The sequence below is a fragment of the Ictalurus punctatus genome, chromosome 1 (assembly GCF_001660625.3).
Source record: "Ictalurus punctatus breed USDA103 chromosome 1, Coco_2.0, whole genome shotgun sequence".
NCBI classification, from domain to species: Eukaryota; Metazoa; Chordata; class Actinopteri; order Siluriformes; family Ictaluridae; genus Ictalurus; species Ictalurus punctatus.
In genome coordinates, this window is record NC_030416.2 from 8,213,879 (window position 1) to 8,237,467 (window position 23,589).

At 38.4% G+C, this 23,589-nt stretch overlaps 1 protein-coding gene across 1 annotated transcript; it reads right to left on the reverse strand.

Moving 5' to 3' along the window:
• Positions 1–247: 247 nt before the first annotated feature.
• nbn (nibrin) lies at positions 248–21,617 on the reverse strand. Its single transcript, XM_017467954.3, has 16 exons — positions 21,394–21,617; positions 20,912–21,030; positions 19,713–19,840; positions 19,260–19,419; positions 18,631–18,734; positions 14,659–14,776; positions 12,499–12,689; positions 8,576–8,673; positions 8,295–8,433; positions 7,195–7,491; positions 6,389–7,073; positions 4,869–4,934; positions 4,570–4,731; positions 4,368–4,481; positions 4,181–4,230; positions 248–925 (listed from the first exon to the last, which is right to left on the reverse strand). The coding sequence occupies exons 1-16, from the start codon at positions 21,425–21,427 to the stop codon at positions 895–897; spliced, it is 2,496 nt and encodes an 831-aa protein (XP_017323443.1). The 5' UTR covers positions 21,428–21,617; the 3' UTR covers positions 248–894.
• Positions 21,618–23,589: the final 1,972 nt, after the last annotated feature.

The window sequence follows — 23,589 nt, forward strand, 5'->3', positions numbered from 1 at the left end:
GATGACTCATATTTGATAGCACACCTGTCCTTTTATATAAGACTGATGAGCCCTGCTGACTACATTAATCTTCCCATGCCTTACAACAAGTAAGGTATGTAGCATAGTCGCCTGAAGAATATGTAAATACAGTCAAGTTGCCAAAATCAAAATAAGGAAATCAAATGTGTTCCAAACTTGAATGAATTCTGAATTACATTTGTGTGACTGCTCAAACTTGTACAATAAAAAAAAGTTTTGATACATGTTTTGTAAACATTACTTTATTAGTAACAAATAAATCTTTTCAAATACTTTGTTGTTTGTTAGATTTAAATTCAGGGAATTATTAATTATAAGCGTCAACTTAATCATTTGACAACATGGATAGCTGGTTGTGTGGCAATATGTTAAGGTGTTGTTTAGTTACTGCATTTCAGGAAGCCTTCATGTTTTTTTTTGTTAATGGACATATTTCACAAAAATGCTAATATAATCCACAATACAAATGCAAAACATTCATTTAGTTGGGCAGGTATTCGACAGCATGGATTCCACATGCTGTATTTGTAGTGTTCAAGGAAGTATCTGCAAAAACTGGCCATTTCTCATATTACAATTTTTGGACTTGGGCCATACCTGATTTTTAATAGGTGCTACTTGTTATGGATAACGGTGAGCGCTGAGGAAAAAGCTGGCTGTAAGTGAAACATGAAGGCTTATGAAAAATAACCAAATGCGAGTTGTGTAGAAACATCACACACCATGTCTTTCATGATGGTCTAAATATACGTGCAAAATGGTAGTTTAATAAATTGCTCAAAATATTGTAATTGTAAACCACCAAAACATTTTAAAACTGTGGGATCTGCTTGTGGGAACATTCAAATCAGTAAAGCTGAAAATGAGCAATCTTCATCTTCTTTTAGTAGTCCTTGGATTGTACCTATAACAAAAAGAAAAGAAAAGAAATCCTTTCAGCTAAAACCAAGCTCAATGATTAATCTGTAAACATTTAAGCTTTACTGTGACATTAATGAAACATTTAAGCTTTACTGTGACATTAATGAAACATTTAAGCTTTACTGTGACATTAATTAACCAATTAAGCCTAGCTACCTTTTAATTAAATACATCTGGGCCATCAAACTCCTTGCACAAGGTGGGATCAGAGAGAAAAATGAAGCAGCAGTACAAGAGAAAGAAGAGACTGGACAGCCACGTTGACTGTACTTTTGTATCTCTCCTAATGTGATGTTCCCTCTCTATGCTCAATTGGCTAAGCATTATGATTCAGAGTTCAAACAGTTATAGGTGGCTGAAGGCAAGCCTGGTGTGTGCGTGTGTGTGTTCAGGAGAAATGGCACCACTTTAACAAGACTTCCACTTCAGCTGCATTCTGTCTCTAGGAAACAACCATCAGCCTTTCCCTTCTCTTGGCTTGTTTAACTATCTCTCTCTCTCTCTCTCTCTCTCTCTCATGAGACCTTATGTGTATATTTTTAATATCATAAACAGTATAATAATCTCTCCCTTAAAAAGTACAATTCACACAATTTATGAACACTGTTCACTGTTCATAAAAACAAAAGCAAACTTTTGTTTATGCCTAAAAGATCTTAAACAATGTCAGGTCGTGTCTATTACCAGTATTTAAAAAAAATAAAATAAAAAAAAATTAAAATTCTCACAAATCCTATCCTCCCATCCTACTGTTTAGTGTAGGCTACACATATTAACCATACTGCTGTTTATGCAAAGCACTGGCTTTGATTTTATTAAATGTTGTGCTTCATACAGTCTTTCATTCATGTTACATCTATTCACACTTTCTTTCCTCATTTTAGTTGTGCTTCCTTTGAGCTTTTTTTTTTAAACATATACTACACTACAGTAAAGTAGGGTATATGTTGATTATTTACCTATAACAGCAGCTCCGACAGTAGTACTGTCTGTACTGGAAATCACAGGTTTATGTGATGTCTCGTATTTTATCGTTGCTACAGCAACATCTTCCACAGGGATGTGTGCGACACTCAACATATATTAAGCCTAATAATACATGGACTAAAAACATTTTGTAATGGTCTTCAGGATGAGTACCTTGCACTTTCTAGTTTCTCCAGCAACAGGACAAGTTGTGTTTGTCTTATTAATCTTAAGAGAGAGTGAGAGAGAAAAAACGAGAGATGTGCTGCTTTGGCTCTCAGCCTCTCACTGAACAGAGCAGATGCAGTGGGAGGTGTGAGAGCAGCGGGAAAGCAAGACCTCACGCTTTTTTTGCAAAAAAAAAAAAAAGTTGCTAAAGGGGTCTGAAAAGTCGCTAAGTTGGCAACACTGGTCTGCACTGACGGGTAAATAAAAGGCAGGCTAAGCTCCACCTCTCCCCAGTAAAAAGAAAATACAGAGGGAGAGGGAATGTGGGGTTTTTCATTTATGTACATTCTATTTGAAAAGCAATAAAATACCCCGAGTACACAATTGATGCCCTGTCTGAGTTTTTCTTCTTGAAAACAATTTGCACCCCACTTCTGACCTCTCCGCATCCCCCGGGTTGAGAACCACCGTATTTTTTTTTTTAAAGTCAAATATTAAGACAATTATAGCCTATAAAAATCTATTTTAAAATGGGTTTTTAAATTTTTTTTTCGGTTTTGGCATTCAGTCAAGCGTGTCCTGAATTTTCCTTTCGGTGCATCACTAATTACTTTCCTATAACAGTATTTTAGTCCTTACATAAAAGCACTCAAATGCATTTAAAATGAACAAGAAATGCATAAGGGTGTATTAGAAAACGTGTTATATAAAGTTACTATTGACAAAGCTGGTGTGTGTGAGTGTTGACCATAACAGACAAGCACTAAATAGACAGATGAACTTTTGCTTTTCACTGTCTCGTTGTTTCAGAGCACTATAGCAACTTACTGTCTGAGCCTGGCTTTACTGTCACAAAAGCAGGCTTTGGACCTCGGCATGCTATGACAGCTTAGTGCCACTGGGCAAATCCACCTTGATTTGGCAGGGTCAAAGGGCAGTGAGTGAATTAAGTGTGTTATGTAAGTATGCTCAGGCTGGTATGCATGCCTATCTGTGTATGTGTGTTGCATAATGCTTGCTTCCAAAACAAGATAATCCTGTATGCCACTGTGGCAGTGGGGGCATGGCAAAAGCACTGCTTGTGAATGGAGAGAAGCCTTCGGTAAGCAATGGGTAATTTAACGAATCAGTGTATGCCTGTGGGTGTTTACCAATACTTTACAGTGGTGCCTGAAAGTTTGTGAACCCTGTAGAATTTTCTATATATCCAAGAACAAGATGTGTAATAGTCCATGAGGTCACAAAGGAACCCAGGGTAAGCTTCTAAGCAACTAAAGGCCTCTCTCACATTGGCTAATGTTCATGATGTTCATGAGTCCACCATCAGGAGAACAATGAACAACAATGGTGTGCATGGCAGGGTTGCAAGGAACAGTTGCAAGGAAGGGTTGCAAGCCACTCATCTCCAAAAAGAACATTGCTGCACTTCTGCAGTTTGCTAACAATCACATGGACAAGCCAGAAGGCTACTGGAAAAATGTTTTGTGGATGAATGAGACCAAAATAGAATTTTTGGATCAAATGAGAAGCGTTATGTTTGGAGAAAGGAAAAACTGCATTCCAGCATAAGAACCTTATCCCATCTGTGAAACATGCTGGTGGTAGTGTCATGGTTTGGGCCTGTTTTGCTGCATCTGGGCCAGGATAACTGCTATCAATGATAGAACAATTAATTCTGAAATATTCTAGCGAATTCTAAAGGAAAATGTCAGGACATCTGTCTGTGAACTGAATCCCAAGAGAAAGTGTATATATATATATATATATATACACACACACACACACACACACACACACACACACACACACATATGTGCAGATGTATAGAAAATTCTAAGGTTCACAAACTTTCAAGCAGCACTATTTATGTGCTGTGTGTCTTTCAGTTAGGTGCTGAAAAGCCCAAACAAGAGAGAGGCAGTGCTGAGCCTTTTTCTTGACAGCATACTGCTGAGCCTATGTGTATGAATTTTTTTTTCGTTGTTTTGTTTTCATACTGCATCATGCATGCAAGAAAAAAAAAGTCTAAATAAATATAGCACAGTCTCCTCAATTCTAGTACCACAGCAACCATGATAACAATCAAAAGGGAGACATGTCATACCTGAACAGATCATCACCCAGAGTCTCCTCTCGTTCTTGCTGTTTCTCTTGCTGAAAAAAAGTTATATGGATCTCATTAATCTTTTTATTCAACTGAACTATTTATACACGTAGCTCTGGATATTATTTCCTCCTCTTATTTATTTTTCCATTTGCTCATTTTTAAGCCAGCCAGAGCTCTCTCCTACCTCAGCTGCATCCCTCAGCCACTCCTCAAATTCTGAGGTTTTGCTGCGGTTATGCGCCACCAGATCAGAGCCACCGATGATTTTGGGTAACCCCTGAAGCCCAGGGACCGGGACCTAAAACAAATGGTATAACACAATGAGCCTTAAATAGACAGAAGCATGTATTTATCAACGCAACCTGACCTGTTGTTCTACAACTGACCTTATGGAAGCATTTGAAATTCTTTCCACTGGGATTGTGGCTCTGTAGTGGCTCGGTCCTAGTCTTGCTGGGGGCACTCACAGTCAGGGATTTGAATTGGACTTGCAAAAGCTTCCTAGGAATCTCAGGATCTCTCCCAGGACCAGAGCCTGAGCTTGAGTCCTATAAAACCCACTGCGGCATTAGTGCATGATTTTAAACACAGCAATGATAATTTATTGCAATCACCTTAATGTCCCTTTTCTCTGGTTAAGTATATAAATGACTGTCTTTGTGTATTTAAAAGAAAATAAAACTACCATCAGTTCATCCTTCACTGCAACCTCCTCACTGTGTTTGGTGAAACCATGGTGGCCTTTATTTTCCTATAAATTAAAAGACATACAACAATAAAATCCATACAAAATCTTAACAACGATAATCCTAGTAAGCTTAAAGAAAAGAGAGGGGAAAAAAACAGAATTATACCACAAATATCCCAAGCTTATTTCACTTAATTTAAATAGTCAAAGGTTTGTGTCAAGCAACAGTAAGAAAACAGCGAGGCAAGTGTGGGGTGGCTGCTATGTAATAATTAGTGGCTTCTCTGTTGTTGTTTTTACCCTCTAAAGAAACCACAGTCCCGCCTTCTTCTTTTCTATTGGTTCATAAGACTGTGGTGCATAAATTCACGAGTTCAAAGTTTATCTAGTTCAACTAAGGTGAAAAGCAAATGCTTCTTATGTCTCCCATCCTTTCCCCTTCGGTGAAATGCCTTTTCTGCTAACTGAATATTTTTCTGACCACTGGTTTACCCGAGATAGCCGAAATGCTGCGTCCGAAATTGTGTACTGTGACAGTACATGCTCCATTCGATGCAGTCCCTACTGCACAGCCGTTGAAACAGTACGTACTAATCAGTATGTATTGTGTACTATGACTGCAATCCCGAACATACTACATCTGCCATGTTGGCATTGTCATGTGTCCTTTGAAGTCACCATAAATACAAAAATCTTAAAGGGAGCACCCGAGATTAAAGCAACCGAACTAACAGCAAACTACACATCAGGAAAGTTAACTGAATTAGTAATTTAATGTGGGCGGTGTTAACAGGCTGAGGTAAATTCGTTGCCGTTAGCTTGCCCAGCTAAGGCATGATGGAGATCACAAAAAAGGTTTCAAATGCTGTGACAACTGTTTTCTTGCTTAAACCTTCAATAAGTCATCAATCTATTCGGGTGTTGTTAAACAAGTCCTGTTTAACCAGGGTTTAATACTTAAAAAGAGCCGACGTTCTGTCTACCGCCATTTTTGTTTCTGAGCTCGTCCGCACCAGTCCCGTTGCATTATGGGAATTTTGACTCGCGTAGTGTCCATCGGTTACACACTGCAAAATCTCGCCAGAAGCAGTACGCCATCTGGGAATTTCTCGCCTACTGTTTCTCACCTACTAAGAATTCGGACATACTACTCCTCTGGCGTACTGCTTTTCGCCTACTGTCACCTGTATTGCCTTAGTGCGAATGTCACCTGTATTGCCTTAGTGTGAATGTCACCTGTATTGCCTTAGTGCGAATGACACCTGTATTGCCTTAGTGCGAATGTCACCTGTATTGCCTTAACAAGGGATCAAATGTCATAAATGCTACAGCTAAGTGGAAGACGTTGGCACCTCTGCTAAAATGAACCTTTCTAAGAGACAGTATAGGACAATACAGGAACAATGATTAAAATAGTCAAACGAGCTTTGTCCTGGTAATAAAACTAAAACAGACATAAAATTTCAATAAAAGTCAAACAAAAATAGTAATAATAGTAAACAGAAGGCTCCGCTCACCAAAAGAAAAGAAACTTCCTCTTCTTTGGCATCTAAAGTTTTACATCTATCATTTCCGTGTGTTAAACTGTGCTGTTCCTGTTCCACATCCTGCGTTTTATTGGATGCGATTTGTGACTTTCTCTCCGGGTCCCGAGTGGCTGAACTCTGCCTGTCCTGTTCCGAGTTCCGGCTTGTACTGACTATGCTTTGCTTTTTCTCTACTCTCTGCTGCTTGCTGAATGTAGCGTTACAAACATCCCCTGCAACGGCTGTGCTTCTTTCCCCTTGATCCAAACGCTGCTTTTTATTAGCTGTGGGCTGCACAGGTTCATCCATGTCCTCAGACATGATGGACTCAAGCTCCTCCAGAGAAACGTCTAAATCAGCAGATGCTACAGGGTCCTGTTCTGGCTCTTTCCTCTTCTTAGAACTGTAATTTGAATCTAAATTCAGGCTCAGATTTGGTCGCGCTCCACCTGATCTGGACTCTGTAGCAAGACCCGAACCCAAACCGAGACTGGCACTGAAACCGTAGCGTGTGGTTGTGCCATGCTGGTTGTGGGCTGTTTGCGAGCCTAATCTGGTGGCAGATTTTTGCAGCGAAGGAGCTGGATTAGAATTCTTCGTCTCCTTGCTTCCCTCATCCTCTTGTCTGGAGAGTTTGGCCTCTGAAAGTTCGGACTCGGTACTTCCCTCACGCAGCCTGCAGAAGAACATCATAAATAGTCTTATTCGTTAAATTAAACCATTAAAAAGACATGACATATAAACACATTTCTAGAACATGAGGCTGAGAGTAGTTTGCTGTGATATTAGCGCCTTGCCTCTTTTTGTTGGAAGGTTTGAAGAAGGAAGTGAGTGACGTTTGTTTCTGAGGGGATTTTTTTAGTTTGGCACCGTTGCTCAAATAGCCTGTGAATTTAGCACACTCATCACTTTTCTGGCTCTCTGATTTTGCCTTCTTTTCTTCTTGTACTCTGCTGAGTGATGACACAGGCTCAGAGCAGGCAGCTGATGGCTCTGTGGCCTTTGGTGGCTTCTCAGATGTTGTTGGACGCAGTAGATTTGCAGCACGTTTTTCTGGGGTCTCACCCACAGCTGTGGCACTGCACACGTCCTTCCTACAGAAGTAAAAGTTTAACTACTTCAGATATCTTATACACTCAGTATTTGAGCTCAGTTGTCTGAAAATAAAAGAACCACGTGTACTCAAACAGAGATTTGAACCCAGACAGATTAAATTTTTAAAATGTCTACATAAAGCTAGTTCATATAATAATAATGATGTACTTCTGCTGCTGAGCTTCCTTTGCTTTTGTCTTGGAGTTCTTCGAACTTATGATTCACCTTCCTGTTGTGGTCAATAATGTCACATGGATACCCAATAGGAGGGGTGTCCAATCTTATTCGGAAAGTGCCAGTGTGTGTGCAGGTTTTCATTCCAAACGATCAGATTTCAACCAATCGTCTATCGAAAGCCAAGATCGACTGATTAAACAGGTAAAATCAGGTGTGGCTCCTGCTTGACTGAAATGTAAACCTCGCCCACACCGGCTCTTTGCATATAAGATTGGACAACCCTGCCCTAGAGAGTTTCACTCTAAATAACTGCTGTAGTGACTATGCAACTTATATATAAAATATACATTATATTATAACGTCTGTCCTATGCTCCCTAAGACTCATGTTTACTCTCATCCAACAACTTGGCTTTTTAAACCTGTAAAGCTGTTTATAACAATACTATATTGTTAAAAGCATTATACAATTCAAATTGAACTGGCATGAAAAAACAGTAGGAAAGAAACAAACATTGTTTAATACATGCTTCATACATGTAGCAGCTCTGTTATTAATATAGTGTAGATCTGAAATTATTCAAAATGTTCAGAGGTTATACAGAATGTTAAGTGAAATATCATACCTGCCGACATTCTGAGATGGCTCTGTATTAACCACATAGGCAGTGATGTTTACGGAGGCTCCATGAAGTACAGTCTCATCCACTGCTGCATTCTGGGAAAGCGTTGCTTCAAGAATTGCTGGCCCCATTTTAACAGATACTAAAAGACCAAAAATAAGGTTAGCATTAAATGTGCTCATGTTGGTTCATCATGGCCAGTTGTCCATACTAAAACAGCATCATAATATCCTCATGTAATCATAATCTGTGTGTGTGTGTGTGTATGTGTGTGCACGGCGTACCTGAATCCAAAGAGGTGCAGGGATTGCAGTATGTCTGATTATTTACATAAATGGCAGCCAATCCAATCTCTGACTCAGCAATGAACCGTAAACCATTTCTGTGCCAGCAAGAGAGATTGAAAGAGAGGGAATAGATTTGCTGATTTAGATGGGTTGCAGAATTGCTCTGGCAAAAGAACACCACAGTACTCACTGACATCAAACATCAGCACTGTGTAAGACACCTACACAAAGCTGATATGAATAATATTGACACAATACATATTCAGCAGTGCAAATCTGCCATGCAGAATATGAGATATTTACAAGATTGATGACATTCTTTCTATTTAAGATGATAGTAGTAGTATTAATTGCTATTAATAAGACATTCAGTATTGTATTCTGTCAAGTCCGTGCTGGAAAAGCTCAGGTAATTGGTTATACGGTATTCAGCAAGCACCATATTGCTACTATTATCTCTTCAGAATATTATTCCACTCAGGAAAAAACCTGCATAGTTAGGTTGAATATTTGTGCAGCACACACCCAAAGTAAAGCCTGCCATTCAGAAGGCAGTAAAAGCACAGGGGTTTTCTGCAGTTACATAACTTGGACAAATATGACGGTCACAAAGGACACAGCGAACCGGCTGTCTCACTGGAATAATGTTTACTGTAAGCTCGCAGATGGCACTACGTTGGTAAGCCTGCTCAGAGATGATGACGAGACAGCCAACTGGGAAGAGATTCAGCATCTGGTAACATGGTGTGCCAATAACAACCTTGACCTCAACACTCAGAAAACCAAAGATCTGATTGTGTACTATGAAAATCCTTGAGAAGTCACAAATACCACCCTATCTTTATTAATGGAACTAGAGCAGTTTCTAGTTTCAAGTTTCTGGGTGTGTACATCTCTGCTGACCTTTCCTGGAAACTGAAAACTTTCTGAGGAGACTGAAGAAGGATCACCTTGCTCCTCAGATCACGGCGAACTTCTATCGTTGTACCATTGAAAGCCTTTTTACAGACTGCATCACATTAGCAACTGAACAGTGTGTGACCAGAAGGCACTACAAGACATCACTGAGACACAGTTGCCCAAGATCAAAAGAATTGCCTGCAGAGAGGGAGAGGATTTATATATATATATATATATATATATATATATATATATATATATATATATATATATATATAACATAAAGGACACCTCCCATCCGAAGTCTGCGCTGTCGCATAAAAAGTCTCATGGACAGCTTTTCCCCTTCAGCTGTACTAATGCTGAACTCCAGCCAGCCTCCACCTGATAACTAAACCTTAGCAATACACACCAGACTATACTGTATTGTACATTATTGCTATTATCTGCAATTATTTTGCAAGTACTTGCACTTTACTGCAATTATCTGTCATTAACAGAATTGAGTGTAACACGTTACCGTAATCTAATTACAGAAATGTAACTACATTTTAAATTTATGCCATTTGATTTTAAAATAAATCACGTTTTGCCCCAAAGATTTTTTCTTTAGCCCCAAATAATTCTCCACTTGGAGCTGTTTGTCACTACGTAACTGAACGTCAGTAAAAGAAGACGGCAGGGTTGAAATTTTATATCTTCAGTGAACGGAGGCGAGACCAATCAGACAGGGTTTACAGGAAAATACATGCAAACACTCATGTCTTATTGGCTGGCAGTCTCTCAATTCTGCCAAACGCTAGCTCACACAGTCAGTGTGAGGGTACATGGATATACGCCGATTTTTTATTTTTTTTTAAACCAGTAAAGAGATTGAAACTGAAACACCAACATCCTCTGATGCTGAGCAGGAAAACAAGGCGTGTAAATGTCTATATGAATTCCAGTTTATGTGAACATGATATGAGCAGAGCATAAGGAAAGATAAAGTACTTTGCATGGCACTGTAGCAGCTAAACCCATACAATGATCGCTTAGTTGTGCCTCCCCTTGGCTAGCGACACCAAACTAGCTTGGTTAGAAAAGTTTTATATTTTATCAAGCTAGTAGTTCTACAAACAGTGACAACACTCAAGGCAAGTTTTATTATAAATCCAACTTTTTCTGATCACGTCATACACTGATGTGCGCTAAAATTACTGAAAGAACTATGAGTTTCACTTTGTAGTTTTTGTAGGTTTGATAGGTTTTTAAAGTAACATGAAAGTAAAGTAATTAGTAATCTGATTACTTTTTACATGCAGTAATCAGTAATGTAATCAGATTATAATTTTAAATGACTACTTTATTAGAGTAACTTACCCAACATTACTACAATTATTTATATCAGACTATTATTTGCACATATTACTATTTGACATCCACATTTATTGTAATCCACTGTATGTATCTACTGTATCGTATTGCATGCATCATGCTGTTTAACTCTACCTGTATACTGTTTATCTCAACTTATTGCACCATAATTCTTATTTATTTCATTTAACTTAATTTCCATTTGCATTACTGGTATGCATCATACTGTTTACCTTTACCTGTACACTGTTGTCTTAAGTTATTGCACCATAACCTTATTTACTTAATTTAACTTATTTGCTATTTGCACTACTGGTTGAATGCTAATTGCATTTCATTCAGTGCGTTTACATGGACAACAATAATCCACTATTAACCCGATTAAGACAATACTGTGATTAAGATAAGAAACTACCATGTAAACAGCAATTTGTAATTACCTTAATCTGATTAAGGTCATACTCGAAGTAAACACTGACTACGTTTACATGGACAGCAGTAATCTAATTATTGACCTTACTCTGATTAAGATAATATTGTGATTAAGGTGTTTACATGAGTCGCTTTTAGAATACTCCTTCCATGTACCCGTTTTACATGTTTTAGAACATAATTAAATTAACAGCCCGCGTCATTACATCACCGCGCCACGCCGTCCATCCAGAATTTCACGCATCAACATACAGTTCGTCTTTGTTATGGTACCGTATACGGTTTTGGGTGTTTTTACTTCATTTTTTTTTTTACGAATGCTTTAAGTGCAGTTAATTATTTGTCATGCTGTACGTGCAAATAGACAACTGCTTGAAGCCGTGGGCTGCGTCCCAAACCGCATACATACTGTCTATATAGTAGCCAAGATACGTGTATTTTCCCCACTACAGGCCTATAGTAGGCAAGTATGCGGATTGGGACACAGCCAAACTCTATTGTTCACCGTAAAACGTAAAACTGTAAACATAAGGTCAGGTCAAGGTAGACATCAGGCCAGGTAAAGGTTAAGATCAGTTCAGGTTAAGGTTAAGATCGGTTCAGGTAAAGGTAAACATAATTTGTACATCTACATTTATGGCATTTGGCCGATGCTCTTATCCAGAGCGACTTATAGAAGTGTGTTGAAGTGTCTATCAAAAAACGCATTCTCATGCTAGTTTACTAGGTCAGAGTACCACTGTGGCAGCGGGGCATGGTCAAGCATCAGCTACAGAAGGAAAGGAGGTGGGTTGAACCAAAATTAAACGTGATGATTTTCACCTGTGTCTTATTAACACCAGTCTATTTATGTGTGGTTCTCTGTGCTTTCAGCAACTGCCCTAACCAGAAAGAGAGAGTGGTATAGGAGCATGCAATAGACACATACAGACACACACGCCATGAAGCGTGAACTTGAACGGGGCAAAATCTGTAGTGATGTCCTCTTTTCTGTGGGTTTCTTTTTTTTTTGTTGAGATTTTCAAAGTGCACTGAAAAAGTGTGGTGCACATAAATGTGAGCCTGGAGCTCTGCTAAAATTCCTCTGCATGATACACACAGGGTTCTACAACCATCAGTCTAAAAACCCTGTCGGACATGGTTCGCATGCTTTCATGCAATACTGCAATAATTTCATAAATAATAACTTAAATTCCATAAAAAGTTCCACAAAAAAAGTCACCCCAAGCTACCTATGTAGAATCAAGCCGACAGACTCTGCCCACTTCTTGGTGGTAGGAGGTATGAGTGGTTGGGAGGATCCCGTTGTCACGTCAACAACACAAGTTCCTCTGGACTCTAGGAGTGATGCAGGCAGAGAGCCCTCCTCCAAAAGCTGGCTCCTTCCACCTCCAAAACCGATGGCCTGACTTAAGCGTTTCATCTGGGGGGAGGGAAAACCACTTTAAATAAAAAGAAGAATTATGTATCACTGTTGTATGAACATTGTCTATTAACCCAAAACAATTATGGCTGATATACACATTCACAATAACAGATAGATGCAGCTGAACCGGCAGCGGTTGCTCAACCGAAAACTGAACAGAAGCTTCTAGAGCAGTGGTCACCAACCCTGTTCCTGAAGATCTACCTTCCTGAAGACTTTAGCTCCAACCATAATGGTGCCCACCTGACCATCTAATCACTGCCTTAAGAAGTTCTTGGTCTTAGATTTTGGTTGGAGATGAAACCTGCAGGAAGGTTAGGAAGGAAGAGTGACCACTGTTCTAGAATCTTCTACAAGTGGTTTCAGTAAATGTTCAACGATGCATCGGTGCCAGTCCAAAACAGTGTGGAGTGAATATTTAAGTAAAGAATAAAACACAACAAGGTGTGCAGGTACATAACAAATGACGATATGACAAGACACAACGTGGAGTGACTGCTACTTCCCCAAGGTTGATTATTTTCTAATATGTTTCGTTCCTCTTAAAAGAACAATATGCATTTTTATTCATCCATTTATAGTATATTACAAAGCTCTGTCACTGGAGACTTCTTCCAAAAATGCTAAATAAATGTCTCCTTATGGAAAACATTACTGTATCAACAATTACATGTTTTGTTTACTCCTTTTATGTGGAGCGTCTTCCATACAAGTCTCTGTGTTAGCCGTTACTATAGAAAGAGCCGTGCTGTTATAGAAAATGAATCACCACCTTCTGACCAGTCACATTCAAGAATGTTGTGTAAGAGCTTGATGTCTAACACTTTATGTCAGATATCATGCATCTCACAAATATTTCTGAGGATGAGCAAGACTACACCTATCCATTTCCTGCATTAGAGATGTTCTCTGTGTAATCATTTACTTTTCATGACAATAATCCTTTTCAAGGACTTATAACTGGCAGAAAGACCGAGACTAAGGGCCAAATTTTAGCGGGGGGAGCACTTAATAGGGTACATTCATTATTTCAGTAAGATAAAGTGGTGTGTTTTAAAGACATGCTCATGCAGATTATGTGAATGTTCTCTTTCAGTAAAGGGCAGGACTGACACTACAGTCACCTTCAGTATTACCCTCAAGCCTGTTAAAACAAATCAGACTTAAATATCCCCATTAAACAGACCAAAATGGAGTGATTCATAAAATTTAACTGGCCATTGATTCCATAAGTACACGACCACAGACTTGACGTTGATTGGAAAATAAATTTACGCTGCTGAGTTAGTCACTGGAAGGAAAGACAACTCATTTGACTTACAGGAATACCGCAAACATGAACATCCACTCTATGATTAGTGCAAACCTTCATCTATTAGGCTGTAAGCATGTGAGGGGGTAATTGATTGAGGGTATTTACATCCTTTCCTACATGTCATTACATCCTTTCCACATAATCAGCATTATTCCTCCTTGCTACTCTGTGCTCAGTGCTCAGTAAATACAGTGCTCACAAGCACTTTCCCCACTGACTCACTGACAAATGGAAAACACTGCCATCAGGATAAACATGAGAGGACACACATTTCAAAGCCTGATATATATATTTTTTTATGAACGCCAATAGCCATGTAAATTTGAATATAAATGAAATGGCAAAAAAGCGTGCTCAGTTCAAGAAAGGATACGGATTTTTTTTTTTAATTTGTAACAAATTTGCAACTGTTAATAGTTTACACCCAATATTTCTACTATAGTGCTGTTATTAACGTTATACTGCAATAATTAATACCTATTGTCTTTTCTCATGTATCATTTATTAATCTTAATATATATATATATATATATATATATATATATATATATATATATATATATATATATATATATATATTTATTTATTTATTTATTTATTTTTTTTAATTAGCTAAGCAAATAAGCTTACAGATGCACATGCATATCTTGCCTGTTTGGTGTTGAGGAAGACAAAGGTTTTGCCCGCAAACAGGGTCTTTCTCTCGTGACGGGGTCCAAGGTCCACCTTGTCTTTATTGAGACTCAGCTCATCTATTTCCGGCCTGAAGCTGAACACATGCACATGTCAGGAATTAATAAGCAAAATGTTCTATAGTAAGACATAGTTATTGTAATTCTTCCAATAAATTAGTGGAAAAGAATAAGTGAATTGGTTCTACACCAGAGACAAGAACTGCTGCTGGGGCTTAACGTTCACAAAAAAATAAAAAATAAAAAAAAGATGCATGGAGAAACACTGCACAAATGAAATATTTCTTAACCACGGGTCCTTACGGTGAGAGACAGAGGGTGAATAGGTGAACATTTTTACTGAGAAGATAATATCATGAAGCTTTACCAATAAATGATAAACATTATTACAACTATTTTTTGCATTGCTGAAAAAAAACGTTGACATACAAATAAGAATCTCATTAAATATGCGCTTGTTTAATCTAATATACAGTAGTATGAACAAAAATGGCTGTTTTGCCTGCCGTGTCTCGCCTTAACCTGAGGATCTTAATCTGGGAGCTGTGAGAGTGTCACGGTTATAATCATAAATGAAAACGAACGAAATAACGAAAACTAAGTGTGAAAAAAAAACGGTCGTTAACTGAAATCGAAATAAAAATGAGGCATTACAAAAAAAACACGATAACTAGCTAAAAACTAAAAAACTAAAAACTAAGAACTAAAATAAAATACAATAATAGAGTAATTGTCCTTAGTTTCCGTCTTTGTCAATGTGTTTCATAAAGCAAATATCTTTCAGAGTTGACTTTTCCGACTGGGAACCCGGAAATTACGACATTCCATTTCAAATTGAACACAGCACAGTCCATGCGCCTCACCTGGCATCATGGCGGTACCGAAAGTCAGAAGAAAGCGGCAGAGTCCTATTTGGGATTACTCTGAATATGACTGTGTGTCAGATAAAAGCAAGTGCCTTGCAGTGGAAGGTGGTGAAATATGTGGACAATTTATTAAAGGGAAAAATCCCACGAATTTGAAAGTACATTTGAAAAGCGCGCACAAGGAGGCTAACCTAGCTTAGCTTAATAAGGTAAAGGAGAACGCCACGCCCCCCTCCCCCGAAACAGAAGCTAACCCCGGTACAGGGCTAGGCAGCGTGATGGAGACAACCGCAGGGCAGAGAACACTACAGCAGGGCTTTCACCGGAGAACCGATAGCTGCTGGTTAATAAATACACAGGAACATCACAAGCAGGAAGAAGCGCTGGTTCATATGTTTATTGATACTGGGATGTCTACACAACTGTGTGAGTCGATTGCCTTCAAAAAGTTCACCACTTTACTCGAACCAAAGTTCAAAACACCTGGAGCTGCAAGAGTCAACAGCCTTATTGGGGCTAAGATGGATACGGTAAAGCAGGAATTAAAAGAGATCATTAAGGATGCGAGGAAGCTGACAATATGTGTAGATGGTTGGAGCAAGAGAGGATTAACAGCATTTTTCATGGGTGTCGGCTTGTTTTTATCATCCGCAACTGCTATGATTTGCCATAGTGCTGCAGCACATCCATCTAATGCTGGGCAGTCCAATTCATTGAGTAGACTAGTTCATGTTGAGATGGTCTAAATGAGTTGACCCTCTAGAGTTTATTGTTTTGTTTTTTATTATTATTATTTGTTTCATGTTCTTTTCTCAGATTGAGCTCTCTGACACTCCTGGCTCTTAAGTAATGTCATGTATGGCTCACGAATGAGTTGAATACATGCTGTTCATGTATGTCTTCTTTAGTCTATTGCCTATTTAGGTTTTTTCCTGGCACACGTCACTTACACATTTTGCACTTACGGCGGCGTCTTGTGTAAACTGTTTACATATTTGTGCCCATATGTACATTTTATGTACTGGTGTTATTGTTGAATCCATATTTCCTAAAATTGTATGATGTTTTTGTTGAGTTTTTATTACACAATACTTTTTCTGGCCTTGACAAATAACCCATATGACAAAAGGCTAAAACGAATAAAAACTAAACTAAAACTAAGCATTTTCAAAAAATAGAAACGAAACTAAACGAGCAAACCCGCTTTAAAGACTAATTAAAACTAAACTGAATTTGAAAACAAAGTCAAAACAAAATAAAAATAAAAACTAATATAAAAAAATGCAAAACTATAATAACCTTGGAGAGTGGCACTAAAAAATAAAACAAAACAGAAAATTATTTTGACTAATGTATGCTCGGTCTGTCTAATGGCACCACCTACAGACAATGGATGATAGGCTACTGTGACAAACATTGGAAGCGTGATCTACCTGGTTAAATCATGCTTATTAACCTCCAGGTATTGAGTTCTCTGACCTTATCTGGTTCTCTAGCTATATTGCATACGTTTGAATCTTTCCTGTACTATCGGAAAACCTCGTGCTACTCTTGCCCAAGAAGTCGGTATTTTATAGAACAGCTTGATGGGTTAAAAATGACTAAGCACGGTCTCAAATGAATGAGAGTTGCTATTGTATTTCAACTACTTACTTTGATCAATTCTACAGTATTTGAATTTCATAGCATAAACAATAGATATTTTAATATACAGGGTGTCTGAAGAGTCAGGAACCAATGGGATTTAAACTAAATATATACATGATTTTGTATTCATTATTTATTTACTTATTTTTAGATGCTGCAATTAGCACCTTAACGAATTCTCACCACCATATGCATGTGCAGGGTTTACAGGTATGAATGTGTGTGTAGTTAAAATCAGGTAGGAATGAGTGTTATTGTACTAGTGTGTAGTGTTCACTGTCACTTTTACATACTGTGAGCTACTGTGAAACAAAAGATAAATTCCTTGAATGTGTAAGTATACTTGGCCATTAAAGCCCGATTCTGATTCTGACGTATTTCTCATTACAGGTGAAAAATGGCATTAACATTGGAGGAAAAAGTAGACATAGTGCTTCTTGGTACTTTCATTAGTTCCAGACTTTTCGGACACCCTGGAGGCCATTGCTCATGAGGAATGGGCTAAGATTCCTCAGGAACGCTGCCAGTAGCTGTGCATCTCGTTTGCAGCAGGTCATAACAGCAAAAGGGTGCTCTACTAAGTACTAAAAATGCGTGCCATGAAGGCGTTGAATCATTTTGAAACTGGAGAAATCATTATAAGTTGCATTTTCAGTTGAATTTGGAGAAACCACTTGAAGCATTCGTCATGTTGAACTATTTCAATTGCTTTTTTTTATTTATTTGTTCATTGCAAACCGCTGAAAGTCGGTAAATTTTGACAATAAACCTGTTTTGCAATGGGGGTTGAAAAATTTTGATTGCAACTGTATATTGTATGAAATCGTCAAGTCGCCATGCTTTCAAAGTCGGTCCCAAAAAGAGTTGATTCACTGATTCCAGGCATTCAAACCCAAGAGTCAACTTCAAAACTTAGGAGTCAATTCTACACACTGAAAACATTTTGCCTCACAAGCAGAAAAGGCAAGCAAAATGAATTTAACATCAGAGTATTTCAGTTAGTAGATATTTATTTTTTGCCTTTATTTTGAATTTGTCTGGTAGGAACTGAGCAAATCACGGCTTGAAATGCAGATAAGGAATGTGGAACCAGTAAAAATAAAAATTTTTACAGAATATGTCACCTTGCGTTAGTATGTTCATATGTTCATGCTGTGACATATTACCAGATAAACATCAGTGATATTGCATTGTAGTTCGTGACCTGTTATTCAACTGAGCCGTGTTTAGAGTTCTGCAGTAGTATTAGTTGGACTGTAATAGTTTTGGTATTTAATTAATAAATCAATCATTACATAATCAACAGATAAATCAAGTATAAAATAATTGTTCGTTGCAACCCTAGTTCTAACATCATAGTTTCTTAGTTTATTATTTTCACTCTTGCAGCATAGGCTTTAAAGAGAGGAAATCACTACCTCTCTGCTTTTGGAAGGTTTTCCCTCTGCTGGACAGCCTTAGAGAGCTCGGTGAAGAATTCAGGTTTCACTATGGGCCGACCGCACAGTAACGCACAGATCGTCTGCACACACATCAACAGTCTCACTTAGCATATCTGCACCACATGTGCATTCCAGTAGATTACATCAGAGCAAAGGCATTCGATTTTGTACAGTATCATCAGACTATTATAATAAACAATGTGTATTGCAATGAAAGTTACCACAAATGAACAGTGACTGCGTTTACATGCACATCAAATTCTGTTTAAGGTCTATATTCCGGCTGCAGCCATTTTCCAAATATGATGTGTATAGGAGTAAAGGCATCAGAATATTCCTGTATAGATGGTTGCTGTATGTATATCTGAGCTGTTCCTAAATACCTAACCTACAGCTAAGCACCTGTTAGCAGCCACGATTACTTGCAGACTGGACATAGGCGTATATTTCCATTCAGTGGATTTTCTGCAACAAATTTCGGATTAAAACAGGCATATTCCAGGGGTGGGAATCAAAATATTGTCTTAATCTGAATCGGGCAATCGCAGCGTTTACATGACGACAAAAAAAATAAAAAGAACCTTTTAAGCCGATGTGTTTCTGACCTTAATGGTGACTTTAACAGCAGGCATGACTAGGTGAGTGCACTCCTGAGACCAGGCGTTAACCAGACGCCCACCAAGAGCCTGGACTTCCCTGGAGAGAGTTGCTTTCCCTTCATTGTCAACACATGATGAACACACAACCACAGAATCCAGTTCCAGCCTGAGACACATACAGTGGAGTTGATACAAATGAGTCATCGTTTAAACAATTTAAAATATGGAAAACTTTGTGTTAGTTAATAATCGGATACTGCATTGTTATAACTCAATACTCAAAATCTATAACGCATACATAAAACCTTGTTATTTGTCTTGTTTATAATCATATACAGTTATTAGTAGTTGGCTGGAAGCCTCAATGTTGACCCAGTTCGAAGGTAGCTGTACACTGGTTCCAAATTGCACATAAAGCTGTAGAATAATATTAAATTAGTGTGGGTAAGGAATACACACCTAAACTTGCTCTGAAAAACCCCGAATGTGAGCTTGTCTCCAGCATAGACAGTCTTGGAGGTCCCAGTCTCTAGTCGCTTTTCATTGACAAAAGTGCCATACTTGGAACTGTCCTTCAGTGTGACAGCCTACAACAATATAAACACAATCCAGTCAACAGTTTCATCAGTCAGTTATAAGGGAAGCTGCACCATCTGCTGAACATGTTAGCATAGGCATTATGGCTCGGGTTTTCTTGCACATGGTTACCATCTTATAGAAGTTGATAGTTTCAGGGCATCAAGAGAAAAGAGCTTAAGTTCACAAAACATTAAGTATTTACAATGAAAAAAAGGTATATCACAGAGTTTTGAACTAATGTCAGCTTTTATATATATATATATTATATATCTCTCTCAACACCATGTTAAAATGTAAATGTTAATAAATTGAATGGATTTTCAAAATGTTATTTTTTAAGAACACTTGTATAACTTTATACATTCACATAACAGAATATTTATGTAAAGTGTCTCTGTTGTCAGCGCTTTGTAAGTAAGTTGCTTTTTCACTAAGTTTTCAACCACGGGATAGTCTTCAGGACAGAGGTCTTCGCATCTTCCGGTTTCTTCGTAACATGACAAGCTACGTCTTTTTGTTTGTTCAAGAGGCTGGTTTGGAAATGACTGTTCGTAGCTGTGATAACAGAACTAACTTGCTTCGAGGACCTTGGATAGCATTAAATTTCCAGCTGCATCACACCACCCTGTTATTGATTATTTAACCTATAACTGCATTTAACCCTGCCTTATCGTCTTTTAATTCCTTACGTACTGCGTCGTCCAAAATAACACTCTAAACTAAATCAACAATGTGCGCTCCTATCTTCCATTTATAAATTATTCACACTAATATTCTGAGATACTGGATATTTGATTTGCATGAGCTGTAAGCCATAATCATCAAGATTAAAAACAAAAATAAAAAAAGGCTTGAAATATTTCACTTTACATGTAAATTAATCTAGAATATGAATGATCCACTTTTTGAATTCATTTACAGTGGGGGGGGAAAAAAAAAAAAAAAAACTTTTCCAGAATATTAAAATGTTTAAATGTTTTGTATAGTCAGATATTGTGGCACATATTCAGAGATATGATAGATGGTGAAGAACAGCTAGTGATCGTTCCACATGGTGTGAATCGTGGGTGCTTTTTCACCTGCTCAGTGACAGTGATGTGGGCATGAACACGGCTGATCGACTGGTCGTTGGACAGAAGGATGTCACAGTTCTTACGGCCTACTACATACTCCTTACCAGCAAGCAAAGAGACTGGGCCTAGAAAGTGTGAAAATATCAGTTATTAAGCAATTATATCATACAATCTTTTAGTAGACCCAGGCCATGTGCTGTCCCAGTCCTGACTTCTGTTAACACCATGCATTAAAGCTGAACCTGACATTGACACCATGAACCCAAGTAAACATACTGATGGCACAGAGATTTGTGCTCCTTTATCAAATGATCCATGCAGCTTTATATGACATATGGCTACATGTTCAACTTTTACTGGACAGAGAAGATGAGAAAGTAAGTCTAGAAAGAATATGACATCCAGATCTAGTTTATAAGCTTTAAACTGCGATATATGACACTTTTCCTGCTCTGTACACCTGTGTGAAGCATGGCTAAACTCGCTACCTGTCCCCGATTCTGCAGAGTCTAATCTCCACATCACGCCTTCTCTCAGAGACCGGAAATTGATTTATTCCATTTCAATGTCCGTCATGACAATCTACATAAAAACGGTATAACTTTCAACATAACCTTCAAATTCACACGCGTAAAATATTTAATGTTGTTGTTTTTTTTTCCGGCTACAAAACACTCTTCGAGTAGCAGTACAGGCGCGCCAAGTTTACAACTTCCGGTGAGTGAAAAAGAGCTCGGTTTCAAAATAAAAGTCTGCATTTTTCTCTCGCTGTCATTCATTACCTGTTGCAGGGGTTCCCAAACTTTTCCAGGGCAAGGCCTTCCCAAATGGCATTAACATTTGACCGAAGCCCCCCTTTTGCAAGATGTCTTTAAAACACATTAAAAAATACAGACTTCTGAATATATATCCCCTTTTTTAATTATTAATAATTACATCTTACATCTTTACATTACTTTACATTAGGAATTGTGTGTGTGTGTGTGTGTGTGTGTGTGTGTGTGTGTGTGTGTGTGTGTGTGTGTGTGTCTGAGAAGATGCGTTTACATGGACAACAATAATCCACTCTTAACCCGATTAAGACCATACTTTGATTAAGAAACTTCCATGTAAACAGCAATTTTTACTCACCTTAATCTAATTAAGGTCATACTCGAAGTAAGCAATAATAGAATTAAGACAGGTGGAGTACTCCTATTTTAGTTGCATTATGGACGTGTATTACAGAAAGTAAACACCTTAATCACATTATGAACGTCGTGTGAGAGCTTTCACCGCATTTTGCGACACGACACAATCACACACGGCAGGTTTACGTTTTACGGCGAACAAGAGAGTTCGGCTGCGTCCCAAACCGCATACTTGCCTACTATAGGCCTGTAGTGGGGAAAAATACATGTATCTCGGCTACTATATAGACAGTAAGTACGCGGTTTGGGACGCAGTCCACGGCTTCAAGCAGTCGTCTATTAGCATGTATAGCATGACAAATAATTAACTGCACTTAAAGCGTTCTTAAAAAAATTAAATAAAAACACCCAAAACTGTATACGGTACCTCAACGAAGACGAACTGTATGTTGATACGTGAAATTCTGGATGGACGTCGGACAGCGTGGCGCGGTGACGTAATGACCCGGGCTGTTAATCTAATTATGTTCTATAACATGTAAAACGGGAACATGACAGGAGTATTCTAAAAGCGACTCATGTAAACACCTTAATCACAATATTATCTTACTCAGAGTAAGGTCAATAATTAGATTACTGCTGTCCATGTAAACGTAGTCAGAGTGAGAAAGAGAAAACATACTAGTGGGAGGGATGGGCTTGGTGGCTCCGACCAAATTGTTGAGGCCCTCCGGGTGCCCCCTGGGGGCCCCAAGGGGGCCCCCCACTTTGAAAACCACTGACCTATTGGGAACAAAAGCCCTGGGATGAGCTCAGGACCGTCTTTATGGTTACAGGAGCAGTTCTAAGGTACAAATCTACAGAATCCAGGTGAGATGATCAACTGAAGCAAGGATAATCACAAGTGCAGAAGATCAGGATGAATCCGGTAGGTCTAGAGGGGGAGAGAAGCCATGGCAGTAGAAGTGTGTCAGGAGCAGGCACTAATGTCACATCAGGCAGCAGGAGTTGACAAAGAGTTGAGAGACCATTAGGTATGCTCTTATCCTACAGTGAGCTTTTGTCAGGCTTTGCATTTTGCCTAATAAGAACTACATTAAGTGAGTATATTCAAATTTGCAGAACACACCATTTTCTCACATTTTTCTCACATTTCCAGAACACACTGGAATTCTCACAGGCTATGAAGCTTGAGCAGTATGCATAGCTCAGGTCAGATTGAAGCGAGTCGTGAGTGTATCAGACAGAGTCAACACAGCACTAGAGGAAACAGTAAAGTCTTTGCATAACTCAGTCATGGATCTCCACAGACCTGTGACCTACTGTAAGGTTTTTGCTCCATATAATCAGGGAGATTTACTGCAAGACATGACATAGCTGGAATTTCTGAATACATTTCATCACCAAACACAAACACACAATACACTACCTCCAAACACTGTCCCACATAGGGACAGACAGTAGGAAAAAGTAGATGGCATTGCTTTGATCTATACAAAGGTAGGTATCTTCTGGAACTGTCTGATAATGATACATGTAAAAATTACAGCACAG